This window comes from Haemaphysalis longicornis, unplaced genomic scaffold, assembly GCF_048455015.1.
Source record: "Haemaphysalis longicornis isolate Haplotype H1 unplaced genomic scaffold, Haemaphysalis longicornis Haplotype H1 scaffold_2, whole genome shotgun sequence".
Lineage (NCBI taxonomy): Eukaryota > Metazoa > Arthropoda > Arachnida > Ixodida > Ixodidae > Haemaphysalis > Haemaphysalis longicornis.
The window spans coordinates 271,087,568-271,104,861 of NW_027526295.1; the positions used below are offsets into that span (position 1 = coordinate 271,087,568).

Here is a 17,294-nt window from a genome sequence, read left to right on the forward strand (position 1 = left end):
CGATTATGACGATTCCGACGATGATGATGATAATAATAACGATAACAACAACAACAACAATAATAATAATAATAATAATAATAATAATAATAATAATAATAGATTTTGTTATTCGCTTCATTCTCTTCCTTAAGGAGGGGAAGGAGAAGGGGGAATATTTAATGTCTCCTGGTCCCTATCTCTGGTTCCCGCATTCTAGGAAACCATTGTTTCCTGCTGCTCCTGTTTCCCCGGATGACCGGCATGACCTAGTCGTTGGGGGCGGCACTTGTCAGCGGAGATGGTGGATCATGGGTAGCTTTTAAGTGCAATGCACTTCTTAAGCGACCCTGAACCTGCGTCCTCCGGCGATGTCCGCGCACGTGGAGATGGGCGCGCGCAGCCTGGCCGCTGACATGGCGCATACCCACGTGGGGGATTGGCCAGGAATCTCCTCGTCTGCCTTGGCAACGGGGGGAGATGGGCGCGCGCTGCCTGGCCGCTGACATGGCACATACCCACGTGGGGGATTGGCCAAGAATCGGGCGTGAGAAGGGCTAATGCACCTGCTTAAAGGAGTACTGACACGAAATTTCAAAGCTGAGATCCGCTCTAGCAATCAAGTACAACGACAACACAAATAGGTGTCTGTGAATAAATGCATCTTTCTTTCTTTGTAGTTGTGTGTGTGTGTGTGATCTCTCTTTCGCGAACATTACCGAACCGCGCAAATTCAACTCGTGCATTCGCACTTTCACATTCTTCCCCTCGGGGAAATGCGGGGAATTTTTGTTGTTTCTTGCCGTCTGATACCATATGATAGGGAAAATTGGGGCAGTATTTGCATTTTCGGGGGGTTTGTGTTCGGATACTTCGCATTTCGCGATGTGTAATCATCATTTCTGTTTGTAATTCTCTTTTCTAGTGAGGCTCTTATGGGGTTTCGGGTGACGTGTACGCGTTTCCTAGTCAGTACAGCCAGCCGGCATCTGAGCTTCCTATGGGGGTTAAATGACAGCATAAACGTACCTAAAGCATACAAAACCACCCAAACTGAAATAAATAACAGCCAAAAATGGACCTGTAATTGTTGAAAACCACGGTGTAGAAAAATATTTAACAGAAATAGCTGAAACCGACCTAAAGGGGAAAGCCCGCAAAACGTACAAGAAGCAGTAGCTGAAACTGACAACGAAAATACTCGAAATCCCATTTATAATGCATAAAGATGTCATAAATAGATTTTATGCGTAATAAAAAATGTTAATATTCAAATATGAAGAACCCTTGAAAATGAACAAAAAAAACGGTACAGGGATTCGAACCCGGGTTAGGATGTCTGCTTCGCAGGAGCGGAACTACTACACTACGAGCCCTAGCGGTTCTGAGCGATTAAATTGAGGGCCACATGCACGTGGACATAGCTTCAAACATGCCCCTAGATGGCGCCATGCGTCGCTTGGCTGTGCTGACTAGGAAACGCCTACACACTCCGGGTAGCATTTTCCTCTGTTGTTAATTCGCCAATATATCGGTATATTTACTTGGGATGGTCGGGAGGGGATTAAAAGCGCGCGCATGGGAGGGGGGGGGGGGGGTACTAAAAGGCGCTCAGGGACACTGGAGAGAGGGCAGCCTTCCACCTACTTGGCGGGTGGCCCTAGTCAGGCCGATGCTGAAGGTCGGTAGGCCGCCCACCGAGCCTGCATCGTACCGGCCGGTCTCCCTGACGTCCGCGGCGGGAAAGCTGATGGAGAACACGATCCTGGCCCGCCTCCAGTGGATTGCTGATCGTCGGGGCGTCTTCAAGGAGCAGCAAAGCGGCTTCAGGCGCCACCGCTGCACGGCTGACTCCCTGGGAGATGTGGTGTCTATGCTGGAGCAGGCCCGCCACGACAAGGAGGTGGCCTTCTTGCTCCTGCTGGACATGAAGTCGGCCTTCGACTCCGTCCCTTACACGGCCATCCTGGATGCCCTGGACAGCATGGGCGTTTCGGGGCACCTCCGAAGATACGTGAGGGCGTTCCTGACTAACCGGACCCTACGAGTCAGGGTGGGCCGAGCAACGAGCAGCCCAAGAGATGTCAGCTCGGGGGTTCCCCAGGGGAGCGTGCTCAGCCCATTCCTTTTCAACCTCGTCCTGGCTCCACTCCCGGACTGCATCCCAACTGGGCTTGCATTTCCAGTGGGGATGGCAGTCTATGCTGACGACATCGCTATCTGGGCGCACGGACCAAGGAGGCTACTCTCCAAGGTGAAGGCGTGTCTCCAGGGGGTGCTGTGGGCAGTCGCCGCCTTCCTGACAAGCCGTGGCCTGCAGCTGTCCGAGACGAAAACGCAGGCCATGATCTTCCACTCGAGGGGCTACAGAGCACGCAAGACGACACCGCCGCTCACCTTGAACGGTCAGACTCTTCCGTGGTGCACTAGCGCCAAGTATCTGGGGCTCCTGGTCGACTGCCAGTTGTCCTGGCTACCTGCGGTGAAGGCGCTTCGGAAACGCACAACGAGGGTCCACCAGGGCGTGCGGAAGCTGCTGGCGCATGGACAGGGCTGCACACACACCGTAGCCCTGAAGGTGTTCCACGGGATGGCATCGTCCGCCGTCCTCTATGCTCTGCCTTTAGTGGAACTCAAGCCGCGCCGGTGGGAGGAGCTGGAGGTGGATCAGCGCCGGGCTATCCGCCTCTGCTTGGGCCTCCCGAGCACATCTCCGGTGGCGGCGACATACACAGAGGCAGGCTTCTGGCCCATCCAGATGCGGGCCCTGCAGGTGGGTCTCCACCACATCCACCGCCTGCAGGGCACACCTGACGGCGTGGCACTCCTTGAGCGCTACCGCAGCCGGCCCAACTCTCGGATGGGCATGCTGCTCAGTACGTACGAGAGCCACATCGCGTTGCCGCAGCGGCCACGCCTGGAGCCATCACCCCCAGGCACGGGGCAGGCTCTACGCATTGTCACCACATTGCCGGGGGTCCGTAGTAAGAGGTCGACTCCACCCCAGGCCATCCACCAAGAGGTGGCTGCCCTGCTACAGGGCGACGCTGCCGGACATCTGCAAGTGTACACGGATGGATCTGTACAACAGTCGATGGGCAGAGCCGGAGCCGCCTACACGGCCCTAGAACTCGGCATCAGCCAGGTGTGCAGCCTGCCCTTCCCTGCCTCATCCACCCACGCAGAGCTGGCTGGACTCCACTTGGCTGCAGATCTTCTTCTCAAGCAGGGCACCCAGGCCCGGGGGGCCATCATCCTGACTGACTCACGGTCTGCCCTCCTCCGTCTGCGTGCCGCCGACCAGCCAGCCAGCTCTAGCGGCTACGTTGAGCGGTCGCTGGCGGCCAAGCTTCATGCGGTGGAAGCGCAAGGGTGTCCACTGCGACTTCACTGGCTGCCATCGCACGTGAACATCATAGGCAACGAGGTTGCAGACGCCTTGGCCAAAGGTGCTGCTCGCCAGGCAGAGGTTCCAGCCTCCCGGGATGTGGTGTCATTTGACGCTGCAAGGACCATACTGGCACGAGTGGTGGAGGCCATGCATCCAGATTCCCGAGTAGTCAGTGGCCAGGCCCCACGGGTCTTGCCCGGACGCATTAGCAGAGACGCTCGGTCGCTCCTTCTTCGCCTGCGGCTCAATTGCTGCAACGTGGGAGCGCGCTTGCACCACCAAGGCCGCCGAGCATCCCCCACCTGCGCCGACTGCCCAGAGCCTGAGACGCTAGAGCACTTGCTGAGCTCTTGTTCGCAGCACGACACCGCAAGAGCACAACTCCGGGCCGAACTCCAGCGACTCGGTGCCCCAAGCCACAAGCTAGAAGACTTCCTGTTCCCCACGGGACCGGACGCCATCCGACGGGAGGTCTTCCAGCACGTAGTCAACTTACTGGTTACAGGACTAGCGCTGCGTTTGTAGCCATCGAGTCATGGACTAAACGAACGCGATATAGACTATCTCCCACTCTCCTACCGCTCTTCTCTTCCCCCTTCTCTCTTCCTATCCTTTGAAGCCCCAATCCCCTTCCCTGGACTGGGTCGTATGAGGGTGAACTCCCTGTTGAGTTCAACAATATCCCCAGGCCTTTTCTGTTCCCTCCTTTGTTAATAAATCACCACCACCCCCACACTAAAATTTTTACGTTTCCTATTTATAATTTTGTGGAGCGGCGGATTACCACCCTCAATACTCCAGAATACTCGCCAGTAACGCACGGGGGTACGTGTCATGTACCAAGTGACAACCGTAATACCAATTCGAGGGCCTGTGCACGGCTGCTGAATAAAACGCACAAGGCGGGCCCTGCCACGTGGTGCTCATCATGCTGATTACACAATACCCGTTGGGAGAGTTTCAAAGTATGTTCCCGTTTAATGTCAGATTTGCTTGACGATGCGAATGTGGGCGTGTGCTGGGTCGGGATATCAGAAATATGAAAAAGACACAAAAGGTACGCGATATGAGATATGTCATGGGCTAAACAAAAATGGCCGCGCATCTTCTCGCGTCGCTGTAAATGTCTTCGAAAGGCGATATAATTCTGCCCTCCTTCCTCGTAAATGCCTCTCCTGTCTCATTCGCGCACCTCTCACACTCCTCCCCTCCTGTCTTAGTTCATGCATTGGAGGCTAGCAGAGATTAATTCTGCCGCGTGCGCACTGCTGCACCGTCTGTTGGGACTTAGCGCCCGAGCCACGAGCGGGAGATCCGGGTGGCAGCCTTGTTTGAATTTTGTGGCTCGAAGATCTTTAAAGTGCGGAGCACCTTAGGGGCCCAACTTGTCGCCGCACTTCGTCTGCGGTCATGGTAGCCACCGTTGTCACGCGGCGTAACGCACCGAAATGGAGGTTTCGGAAAAACCACTAATTCCCTGATTCCCTTGGTCGTGATCGAACCCGGGTCAATCGCGTTACGAAGCCAACGTCAATACCATTGCGCCACACAGGCTCATGTTCTTCATATGCGAAGCGTAGGGGGTGATCTTTGCGCTACGCCGTTGCCATGGAGGCTGCCGTTGCTAGGCCGCAAAAAAATACAAAATGACGTAAAACAACCAAAAAGCAATAAGGAAAATAAGGAAAAATTAACGCTTTTATTCCCCCAAATTAATGAAAACTCAATTCAGTGCCTCTTCATAGGTCTTTTCGGGGGCTGCGGCGCCCTCTCTTGACTACTTTCGGTATCAACTCGATGCCGATACTAAAACTAGTCAAGAGGCGGCGCCACAGCCTCTTTGGCGAACCAATGCTCTGCACTTGATAGCTTTCACGTTTAGTGGAACTGCTTTAACTTTTTTCGACGCGTTTCTTAATTTGTATTAGGAAAAATCGACCAGGCTTCTACTGTTAATTAAAATAAAACGGCAAACACCAGTTATGTCTTGATGTTTTTCCTTAAGTAAACCTAATATTATATTTTTGTTCATTAGTGTAGTTAAGTAGGGAACACCTTTCTAGATTTACTAAATTGAAGACGTTTTGCCTATATAAAGGTATCACTCAAATTTAGCTTTAACTTGTGGCCAGGCGTCGGAATCGAGGGACAGACAGACAGACAGACAGACAGACAGACAGACAGACAGACAGACAGACAGACAGAATTTTCGCGTTTCAGTAGCCAAAGAAAACTACTGTCTTTAAAAAGCTTCGCTGTGCATCCACCTTCACACACTGCTATGGCCTCATGATTTTTGGAGTCCATAAGGCGCGGGAGCGGGGGGGGAGGTGGGGGGGGGGGTCGTGCACATTTATACGGACACTTCGTCGTTCGGTATTGTGGGCGGAATGGGCACTTCGAGGCGGGGCTACCTACATCTGCTCTCGTGGGGCAAAGCGCTTGGTTGGTCGATTCTGTTGTTAAGTATATATCCCGAAAGCCGTAGTGTGCGCCGACCCGTAGAGGTTAGTTTGAGGCGTAGAATTTGATTTTACCTCCGTGGTATTAAAAGTCATGTCGAGTACGCCCAAGCCATCCAAAACATTGTGTTTGTTTTTTGTGTTGCATTGAGTTCTTATTTAATGTTTCTTTCTGCTTATTATTTTAAACCTGTACTGAGTGATTGGTTGGGTTCCCCCCCCCCCCCCCCCCGAATCCCTCAACTTAAAATTATTTTTTCGTTCGCCATTGACATGAAGTATTTAACAAGGATAAGATCTTCCAAAAAGCACTTGAAAATAGTTTTAAACAATTTCTGTCCAATAGTTCCTTCCCATCACACACAGGCCAGGCGGGAAAATACTGCACACTCTGTTGTTTTCATCAATGACATAAGCGAAAACTCTGAAGCACTGCAAGAGTTGGGGAAGTAATGTTGTCAACCCGACCAAACCGCAGAAGGCGAGTTCCAAAACATGGCCGCATTGAACCCATTTGAGCTGCAGAGGAACAAGGCGACGTCGCGAACTTTGATAGGATCGAGACGGATAGCAGCAAAGATGCTCGACGTCGAGGTACACCGGGTCGTCTGATTAAACGAATACCACAGCGAAGTGCACCAGAGATTGATTTCCCCCAAAATGAGAATTTGTGTGTTGGGCGTTTTTTTCTTTGTTCATTTTTTTTGTTATTTCGAAGCAAGACGTTGTCGCTTAATAGGGCACAAGAAGGTCCAATACCTGACGATGTTTGTTGGTGAGCAATTAGAAATCACGGGGCCTGCGATTCTCCCATGATGATTTTATGGGTCCTACCACGACCAATGCAAATCTGCAACTATTGCATTTCAAAAAAAGCGAACATTTTTTTTTTGTTGATAAACAAATTGCCATTATTTATTCGGGTAGAAGTGTGCGAATTTTAGTCGTTTCGTGCGACATAAGGAAATTAGCGCCATCGCATGGATACTGGAGGGTACTTTCTTCTTTTTCCTTACTTTGCTTCATCGCATATTTTAAATTAAGTCAAAGTCCTTGTCAAAAATGCATTTTGGGCTTTCAGAGGAGGCACTCAACTTCCATGAGTTCAGTCTTGCCACACTGTGTTGAAGAGGCAGAGACTGTAATGTTCTTGTTTTTACTTATGTCTCTTTTGTAACTTTTATGTATTTTTTTTTGCATTTTCAGTATTTTCAGGCTGGAACCCACGTTGACCCTTCTCAAAATGTTTCTGGTACGCAAAATTTCCGATCGTGCACCCGTGTTCCGAACTGTGGAGCGGGAAAGCTTATTAAAATTACATTTGGAAAATAGCCGTACTGCGGCGGGCTCACACCTTCCAAAGACGATCGAGTGAAACGTCGAAAAAGAAGCTACAGCCTGCAAAAGTTACCTTAGGAAAGACAAAAGATGCGCAAAGATTCACAATCAACTCGACGAGCGGTACAGGGAAGCAGAATGTTTTAATAGTGACGGAAGGCAAGGCGGTAAAGCTAAAAAATAAAAAAAACGACATGAAATCCGCAAAGAACGCTGTTTTCGTATGCTGGAGTAATAGTTCCGGCGCTCATATTTTTTAAGAGAGTAAATAGCTTGAAGCCCGAGCTTCTGTTGGGGTCTAGAACTTAAACAGCAGGCAGCAGGCAGCTGGCACAAAAATCTTGTGTTAAGGTCACGAGTGAGGCTGTACGAGGTAACATGGGTTGGGCCGCTTTTGAAGATAGAGGAGTAGAAAGAAAATTACATTTCAAAAAGCGGCTTATAAACAGATTAGAACTCGGTAAGGTAAGAGTGCAGGTATTCGATGGCGGAAGATTACGCGAAAGCGGATCAGGACAAAATACAAAACAACTCTAAACGAAATATTAGGGGCTGCCAAAAAGAAAGTGAGTGACACGGAGATTGTTGGGTCAGCAAAAAAGATGGAAACGATAAAGTCAAGGACGTTCTACATTACATGGAACCGAGGGGCCACGAAGAAACATTTTTGCCATAAAGCCAAAGAAGGTGCGTTGCTTTTCGGGGCCCGAGCTGGCTGCTCGAGGACAAGGACCTATAAGAGCAAATACTCGCTGGGGAAACCATACTGAAAAAACTGAGCATTTATTAGCAGAATGGTAAAATTTGACGGAGGGAATGTACACTCTCCTGGGGCACTGCATTTTACAGCTGCGCGAGCGTTGCTTGTCTGGCGTGAGATTAGCAAAAAAAGGGAAGGATGGGTGTATACAAAGCTGTAATATATATATATATATTCAGCGCAAATTCAGAAAGAAAGTCTCTTTTAAAAAAAATTGGCCGCGTATCTGCTCCTTTCGTTGCAAATGTCGTCAAAAGACGATAGTCTTTATCGACTTGTGCCGAGTAAATGCCTCCCTTCGCTTTCCCGCTCACCTCTCATGTTGTTCCTCTTGCGTCGCGCTCCTCCCAAGGTAAAGACGCCAAAGGTTTCCTTAAATCATTTTAAATTTCCCGCATTCCACTGCTCCAAACCAGGTGTCTCGATGCCAACGCTGCCGTACGTCAAAGACGCGCGTGAATCGAGGCGCCCTACTGCAACGTTTATAGAACCGCGTTTCCCTAGTCCACGTGCGTTCCAAGCAGAACGTGGGACCTATCTAGTGGAACCTTTCGTAACTGTTGCCACTTAATTTCTTCAAATGCCGCCAGAAGATATATGGTGCGGGCGACAGCAGGCGACGGCGGTGTGATAATTTTTTCTTCAGTTGATGAAGTATTTAATCTCGCCAAAATCAAACATGTACGATTTTTTATAAAGGAACGCTGCAAATATCACTTCTGTATTAATTTGTTGACTTATATGTGCGTAATCTCTTGTTGTTCTTCAACAATATTGACAAGTATGAACATTACACCGGACTTAGACGGGCACATTTAGCTGTGACTATATAAGACTATTGCGCAGGCATTGTTTTGCTTTGGCCGGGTGGCTGAATCGAGTCACAGACAGACAGACGCACAGACAGACAGACATACAGACAGACCAAAAGTTCTGGGTTTAAGTAGCCCAAGAAAGACTATCGTCTTTAAAAATACCTTACGCAGTAGTAGTTAAATTACGTACGCAAGGGAGATGAGATATTCTGCCACCCCGATTAGAAAGGGAAGCCTCAGCCATCATCGTTACCACAGGCGAAACTGCAGTGTAAAAGTGCATTCTTCGCCTGCCATTATATGTTCATGGGTAGGAAAGCCAGCATATGTGGAGTGCATCTTTCTCTTTTGATATTTTATTAGCATCAAATTCCTACAGTACGCGCACCACCAGATGTTTTGGAATTTATTTTGATACGAAACCAACAAACTTTCTGTAGTCACCGAGGCATGCTCATTTGTACATCTTGTAAACAGCGCGCCTCGGCGCAGACAAAAAAATTCACAGCATATCCACGGGGTGAATGATGATGAGTGGGCGAAGCTCCTGAGGGGAAATCATCGGTAAAACCGTGACTCTTCAGTGAAAGTTGGCCCACTACATCTGTGTCCGAACGTAACGTCTAGAAAGTCTCGCTTAAACCGCGCGTCGGCACCTTGGGGCTGAGCTCGCCTGATGCGTTTTGCAGACGCCTCACGAGCTCTCACTGCATCGGGGTCTGCCTGCCGATACGCGCGCTTTCTCGCCGCTTCCCGTTCTCTGACGTTTTGGAGATCCTCTTCGCGCCGCAGCCGTGCCGCTTCGCGTACGGCAGGGTCCTCGCGCCGTTGCCGTGACGCTTGGGCCTCTCGTTCTCGAACGCTGGGATCTTGGCGGCGTCGTCGCGCAGCTTCACGGAGCGCTTCTGCCTCGCGGGCTCGCACATCTCCAGCCTTATCCATCGGGCGACTCCGAGCGCGCGCCAACAGCGAACGGATTTTATTACAACGCTCCCCGTCATCTAGTAAACAATCCAAGAACTAAAATAGAGGTAGCCACGCCATCTAGTAAACAATCCAAGCGCATCTTTTCATCATATACAAGTACCGCCATCTAGTAAACAATCCAAGAACTAAACTAGAGGTAGCCACGCCATCTAGTAAACAATCCAAGAACTAAACTAGAGGTGGCTACATACATGCGTCGAGGATGGACAGACCCACGCCCTAAGGAGCTTCGCCCCTAAAAAGGCGAGGCCATGGGAGCGATAGCTTTGCAATCAGTATACGGCACCGTCCACTGATTCGGCAGCTTTACCATCTCTGCCGGTGTAACTTGTTTGATATAAAATGACAACATCCCACCCCACCATCACCCCATACCCTGGCTTTCTAATGTACTTTCCTATCCTTCCAAAGGCTGCGGAAGCGTCAATAAACATATTTATGCCGATACCTCCGATTCCCTGAAACCTCAATGTTTTCGCATTTGCAACTTGGGATCCAGAGTGAACTGGTGAAGAGGGCCTGGACCGCCAGCCGAGCTCAGGGTATCCCGGAATAGGGACGCCCCCCACCGGGCGGGTGCCCTAACATCTGCACCAGCTTGACAAATAAAGATTTATTCATCATCATCAACTCACCAGAAGCTTTTAGGTGTAATCAGACGATGTTGATTTATGGATTGTAGGGTTTAACGCGCCGACGCAATGCAAGCGATGAGGCGCGCCGTAGTGAAGGGCTCCGGATTAATTTGGCCACCTGGGGATCTTTAACGTGCGCCTAAATTTCGTACACATGGGCGTTTTTGCTTTTCGCCTCCATTATAAAAGCGACCGCCATGGCCGGGAATCGAACCCGCGTCCTTGTACTCAGCAGCCCAACGCCTTAGCCACTGAGCCAAATCGGACGATGTTGTGCTTGTTGCTGTCGTCGTCGCCATCGTCGCCGCTGTTGTTGTTGTTGTCGCCACCGTTGTTGTTGCATTTCTCGTCGTCGTCGTCGTCGTCATTGTTGTTGTTGCTACTGTTGTTGCTGTCGTTATTTTAGGTGGTCGTGGTGGTGGCGGTGGGGGTGGTGTCGTCGTTGCTGTTGTTCGTTTCTCTACGTTGCAGAGTCTGTGCGTCACCCTAGTGCACATAAACTTGGTGCATATAAAAAAAAAGGCCGCGCATTGGCTAGCTTTTGTGCAATTGTGGTCGAAAGACGACAGTCCGCTGCCCTCTTGACGTCTTCTCTCTCCCTGTTCCACCAATTACGTTTTTACTCTCCTCTGTCAGCCCTCCTATACTGAACGCAACAGAGGTTTTCCCAATGAAATTCAATTTTCCGCGTTCGCACTGCTTTTGTGAACCTATTAGGACCAATTGTTTCTTATGTGCCTGGCGCAGCTCAGGCTTCGCAGTTTTATTGCTTGATCTTACGTCGCCTCTCTATGATACCACTTTTACGCGTTGTCCTTTTTCATTTGCTATCATAAAAACAATTCCAACGTCTATTTTAACTATAGGAGCGCTGGTACTCTCTATTGTGCACTTATATTTGCCTTAAACATGCCGCATGTTTCTTCGCGCTGAATGCGAGCATGTGTTATCTATGGAAGCAGTTTTAGTATTTTGGAACAGTCTCCGTTATATGTTCTCTGTGTTCGTTCCTTAACGCATCAAACGGCGGTTTTTTGACCGAGCGTCTGAGTCAGATGGGAGAGAGATGCTGATCAATATAGTCGCGTTTATTTAAAAGGCCATTTTTTGCCGTCACTTCATCATCCTTGTTTTATTTTCACCATTCCCTTCCAGATCACGTATAAGTACACTTGGATAATACCATGTGCCTATATCACGCCGCCTTTCAATAAAAAAAACGCAACTGCCACTGATTATGCGATAAGATAGTATTTTTACGTTGCGGAAAGAAGCAATTTTAGGCATTCAAATAATCCTCTTGCTACTCTTTAGCAGCTGCTCCTCATATGCACGAACTTTATGCTCATATTTAAAGTTCCATTAGTAAAGCATGTGAATCGCCGAGACTTACCGTTACCCGAAAGCCCCGAATCTTGGAGAGTGGTGTCGTTGATCGTCGTGTAGCGTACCGGCATGGAGTCATTGGCGTTGCAGTCGCGCTTGGCGCGCTCCAAACCGCTGCTGAGAGACTGCATGGCCCGCTGATCCTACGGCAGAAAACAGCGGAAATCAGCGCCCTTGAAAGAGCAACTAACATCTCCCTATTAAAGGGGCCATGTAGAGAAAATGCGTCTAATTTGAAACAGAGAACAAGCCTTTTGTAAGTCACTCAACTACATTCCAGCCCTCAAAATAGACGTGTTTTTAATCCCCCAAAAATGAAACAAACATTTCAGCTTGCGCGCTCCAGTGACGTAACATGGGCAGGAGGGGCGTAATAAGGGCCAGTGCTAAAATTTAATTATCAGCGTTGTAACTGCACGTTGACATTTAAATGATACGATGAAACATTCAGAGGCCATACCATCGCCCAGGCATGTTTTATGGTGGCTGCTTTGGCCGCCAGCCAATCGCGCAAACAAGATTCTGTGTCGTCATTGGGAAATCGCCGGAAAGTGACTGGGGAGTCGGCACATCTTGGGGCTTGCGATAAAATTGATATCATTGTTATCAAGACAAAGCAGTTTTTTTTCTTAAATATTCAAACGTACTTTGCCTAAATGTCTCCTTCAAGCACAGCCTCTATAAGGACGCCATTTAACTTGCGCCGCACCTCAATGGCATTGGCTACCAGAGAACAAATAAAATGAAGTTCCTCGATCAAGTAGGATGCGCTAAAACGTGTGGAGTCGGTTCCTTTTATTTCTATATATAACCACAGAGTGCATGCATGCGTACCGCTCTTCCTCTACCAGCATCTCGGTGTTCTGGAAAAAATGATGGCGTTGCATGGCGTAGCGGATACAGACTCGCCGGGACGACCCATACACGATAGCTACGTACCGTTGCACACTATAGTGGAAAACACGGCATACATGGCAGGACAATGAACGCGTTTACTAAAAAAGAGTGCATAGATAAAAGTGCACACTGCACCCGAATGTTCAAGCAACCTCTACTGCATGCATTTGAGTATTTGCTTGAGTATTTGAGTATATCGGATTAACAATAAGTATGAGGTGACACCACTGGCGGACTATCGGCTTGGCCTATATGCTATGGGGTTTCTGTTGCCTCCTTACACATCCATAGATCGCCACCTACGTTTAGCAATTTCTTTTAGGCAACCTGATACCCACGCTATTTTTCCCCACCATTTCGTGTGCCGTGTTAACTCTGGGCTGCATGTGTTTTAGGGTTTCATCGTTTACGCTTTGTTCTGGATATACGAGGTGCATAGAAGCGATTTTGTTACTGAACAAGACGTCCTTGTTTGGGCGCTTTCAGCACTCGTACCAAATGTTAGAACGCGCTTTAAAGACTGAGCAGCACCGACTTCCCGCTAACTTGTAATAACACGGTACGTTCATTTGATAAGAGAAGATGCTGGCGCCAGTTGTCAGACGACTTTTCAGTGGAGGTCACCTTTACAGCCTTATAATGATACAGAAAAAGGTGCGTTAATTCGGCAGAAATTGCGCCCGAACTGCAGTTGGCTGGCAATGCTCTTTATAGCTGTAGCGAGGAGCATGTAATTCCCCACTTGCTTCCTGCTTGGTTGTAATTTCTCTCTGTATCGCGTTAAAAAATGGCCAAAACGATTCTTTCTTGTACACAACACTTGGGAGGGATTTCAGGATGCGACACGCCCGCATAGTTAAGGTAGGGTCATGTGTTTGTCGAATCGAGTGATACAACCAAGGTGTAAAAAGACTCACAGACAGGGATGGCAGACGTGCTGTGATCAACAACGGCAGCCGATGAAATGCTGGAATGCTGGCCCATTGGCCAGCATTCCAAATGTTTCTGGCAATGTCCCTGAATGTCGCAACGACCTTTGGTGACGGTGTTCAAATTAAGTTCAGCATGGCTGAAAGTTGGGCGAGATGGTTTTGATACATTACAAATACAAAATATGTAGCGCGTCGTCCTGAGTACATTATTTTCTGCGTCGCCATCTTTATTTGCGCCTTTTTTCAGAAAGTATAAAAATTGTTGTCTCTGAAGTGATTTATAAAATATGGCAACAGTTACTTAATATGAGTTCCCCACAACGGTACGATTAGAAAACTTTGGGACTGTTCGATCTTAATATGTTGGAAATATCGCAATTCTTATTGCCACCTTTTCTTCGTGTCTATTAAAAGCATTATCTAAAATATATTGACATTTCATTTTTAACCCCATACCAGTATTTGCAGGTATTCATTGTACTCACGTCGACAGAGCTGCGAATCAAGCGAAGTAATAATAAGTATTAGCCGCTGACTGCGCATTTTACTCGTCAGATCAGGATGTTTTGCATCTTGGCGAATCTACATTGCTGAAAATTACTTGAGAAAAAAATAAAAGTCTGGTAGTCTCATTGGGCGAAACGTATAGGTAACTGTTATAGTTTTGAGATTACACTCCCATGAAGGAAGGCAGATTTTTGTTGAAGGAAGCGCGTGTGTATGTGTGCATGTGAGCACGACGTACGCGTAAGCTCGCATGGCCGAAAGCAGACGCCTGCAACCATCCTCTCGGACACTTAGCCGTCTCTCACGCCGCAAAAGTTAAGCCTTTCCTGGAAGCACGGGTTCCTGCTAGCGTTCGTTATCTCAGGCAGCCACCCGCTCACACACCGGTTCCCTTTATCCGGTTTCTGCGACATTTCCCTCCACGCTTCCACGACTCGCCAAGACAGAAGCGGCAACGAAGAAAACGGACATCACATGCACTGTCCCATTCTCAATATAATGCCCTCACGCCATGCAGCACGCATAAAATTCCTAAAAGAAGGCTGGTCCTCTTGTCTTCTTATAGAACACAGATGATAGTGGTAAAAATGGAGGAACTAGGCGAATGAGCCCACTGTCCTTTTGTAGCGTACGCTACGCTGGCCGAGTTTGAGCAGTTTCGCATGGACCCTGAAGGGCCATGCGCTGCAAGCAAGAGGAGCATTGCATTGCACTTCATTGCATTGCATTGGATTGGAGCCGATTGGATTGGATTGGATTAAATTGCATTAAATTGGATTTGATTGGATTGGATTGGATTGGATTGGATTGGAAATCCAATCCAATTGGAGTACGGTTGTGTAGAAAAGTGGGTCTGCACATTCGCCGGTCTGCGTATTCCAGAGGAGTGAAGTAATAGCCGCGGCGGACGCACAGACGCCGGGCGCGTGCCCAGCTATGCGCCTTCGTTGCGCAGTAGCCAAGTCTGACGCTGCGCCGGAGCCGCTTCATAGCTGTTTCGCGTGGCTCCTGGAGAGCCGTGCTGCGCATGCGCGAGGAGCAGTGACTGAACTGGACTGGACTGGACTGGATTGGATGGGATCGCTGAACCTTAGCTCACGCTACGTATATCCTGGCATAGCCGAGCTAAGCCACTGCTAATTTTTTGCTTAGATATTTTTAGCGCCAGTATATGATGCTTAAAATAGAGGTGCGAGAAAAAACCAGGAAAGACAAACCACACATACAACTGGATTACCTCTGTTGTGCAGCACGAGAAGGGGGAAAATAATAGTGTAATTGAGAGCCATGAAACACCAAAAGATTAAAAAACGCGGAGGGTGAAAAGTGTGAGTGCACATCGAAGGTTGCCTTTGTTTTTCCACGTGGAGAGCTTCGAAGCATCACCAAAGCGGGCTTCGCGCGTCGAAAAACTTGTCGGCGCAGATCCCCTCGCTTTTACACTTCATTCACTGTCGTTGTACCCGAGGATGCGTTGTCGGCAGCGAGGTGGGAGGGTGGAGATGCCGCCCATGGGAGGCTGCGACCATTCGTCTTTGTCGTTCCTTTGTCAGCCCAATCTAAGTGGGCGCGTTTTACGCCAAGAAAAATAGCGTTCGTTCGAACGCAGTGCGGCTTTTCGGGCCGATATTGAAGGCGGGCAACGAAGCTTGTTTATGGCATGTCATAAATATCGACGCGGTTACTGAAGCTAGCCGCATCTTGTTCTTCGTGGCCCCCTCGAGCGAGTCGCCAAAGGCAAGGCCTCGTTTCTCAAAAGGGATAAGGACACGCGCACACACGAACACTAAGCGGTAATTTTGCAGGCGGAGCGCAATTTTCGCAGGCAGGAATATTTATGTCTGGCCTTAACAGTGCCAGGGGAGTAAAATTATTTCGCCCTTGGGACGGAGCTTTTTGTGAGAATGGTTGCCTACTCTAATTTTGCGTAATGGACAACAGTGCACAACATTTTTTACTCATCACTTTTGCCATCGCTTTTCGAAAAATTTGTACAATTTTGCAAGAACTATTCCACCAAGGCAAACCTCTCGTGAAAGTGGTATGGGTACAATAAAGTTTCAGCTCTACTGCTACGGCACTGCAATAATGCGACGCGCTCTCTCCTTATAGACCTCACTATTGAATTAGTGGTGGGACCGGGAGGGATGTCATCAGTGGGAATGGCGTTGTAGTATCATCGTCTGCTGCAACTGCGTTTGGAGTAGAATTCTGCAGGGTCCGGATCTGGCTGCTGAACTAATGGGTCTTATAACTGGAAGGCGGTGGAAGCGAGCACGCGGTTGTCGTAAACGTTGCGTAACGGATGCCTAGTGCACACGACTGGTAATCAGCAGCCGACTTGCCTACAAAATTGGCGGAACCTTAGGACAGTCGCCGTGCTGCTCATCTCTCCAAAGTACCCTCCCCAAGCCCAATCCCAATCTATTTATATAGGCGCCTATAGGAGTACTCTGAAATGAGAATTAACGTGCACATTGTATAGTTGTGGGGAAAAAAGTAAGTAAAACAACAAAGAAGTGCTCAGAAACTCCTTTGAGAGTTACCTATATGCATTTGCTCGTGTTGTCCGACACTTACTCGTGTTGTCCGACCACACTTACCGCTAAGTTTCCTAGGCGCCGAAAAGACAGCACGGACGCCCGCGCGGCCACCCGCCTTCTTAATCCTTTGGGACACGCTATGTATACATACGGTGCCACCGCAATTCTTGGGGCCCCTTTTTCCCTTGTGCTTGGTGTGCCTTGCTTGAAGGCTTCCCATAGCAAAGTCTCAGCTAGCGTAGTGAGCAGCTCGCGCGGAAAACCTGCACCCGTCAGCCGCGCGATTATCTCCGCGCGATTATCCGCGGGATTGTCTCCGAAAGAGGCACTTTGCGACGGTTGGTAGGGGCCTTCCTTCAGACGCATCTCTCCGCGTTGCCTGTGCAAGACCCGTTTCTTGTCAGGGGCCCCGTGGACGCTTCCCGTTTTCTCGAGCAGTTGTGTCCGGCCGAAGTGATAGCGTCCGGGTAGACATCAAGGACCTATACTGCTCGCTACCGCAGGATGTGGTCCAAGAAGCCATCGACGAGTTGGCGCCGGCCGCTTCCAGAACGCTTGTGTGATCAGCACCGGGCCCGGGCGCCATTGAGCTGCTTCAGTTTTACCTGCGCTCCTCTTTGGTGGAAGTTTTTGGCGAACGCTACGTTCAAAAGTATGGTGTG

At 49.1% G+C, this 17,294-nt stretch overlaps 1 protein-coding gene across 1 annotated transcript in view; it reads right to left on the bottom strand.

The window, feature by feature from the left end:
• LOC144168637 (secretin receptor-like) overlaps positions 1–17,294 on the bottom strand; it is a 223,913-nt gene that overhangs the window by 46,119 nt on the left and 160,500 nt on the right. Inside the window, exon 2 of the mRNA XM_077697583.1 lies at positions 11,761–11,896. Within this exon, the coding sequence (XP_077553709.1) occupies positions 11,761–11,884 (124 nt within the window). The 5' untranslated portion in view covers positions 11,885–11,896. The remainder of the gene's footprint in view (positions 1–11,760; positions 11,897–17,294) is intronic.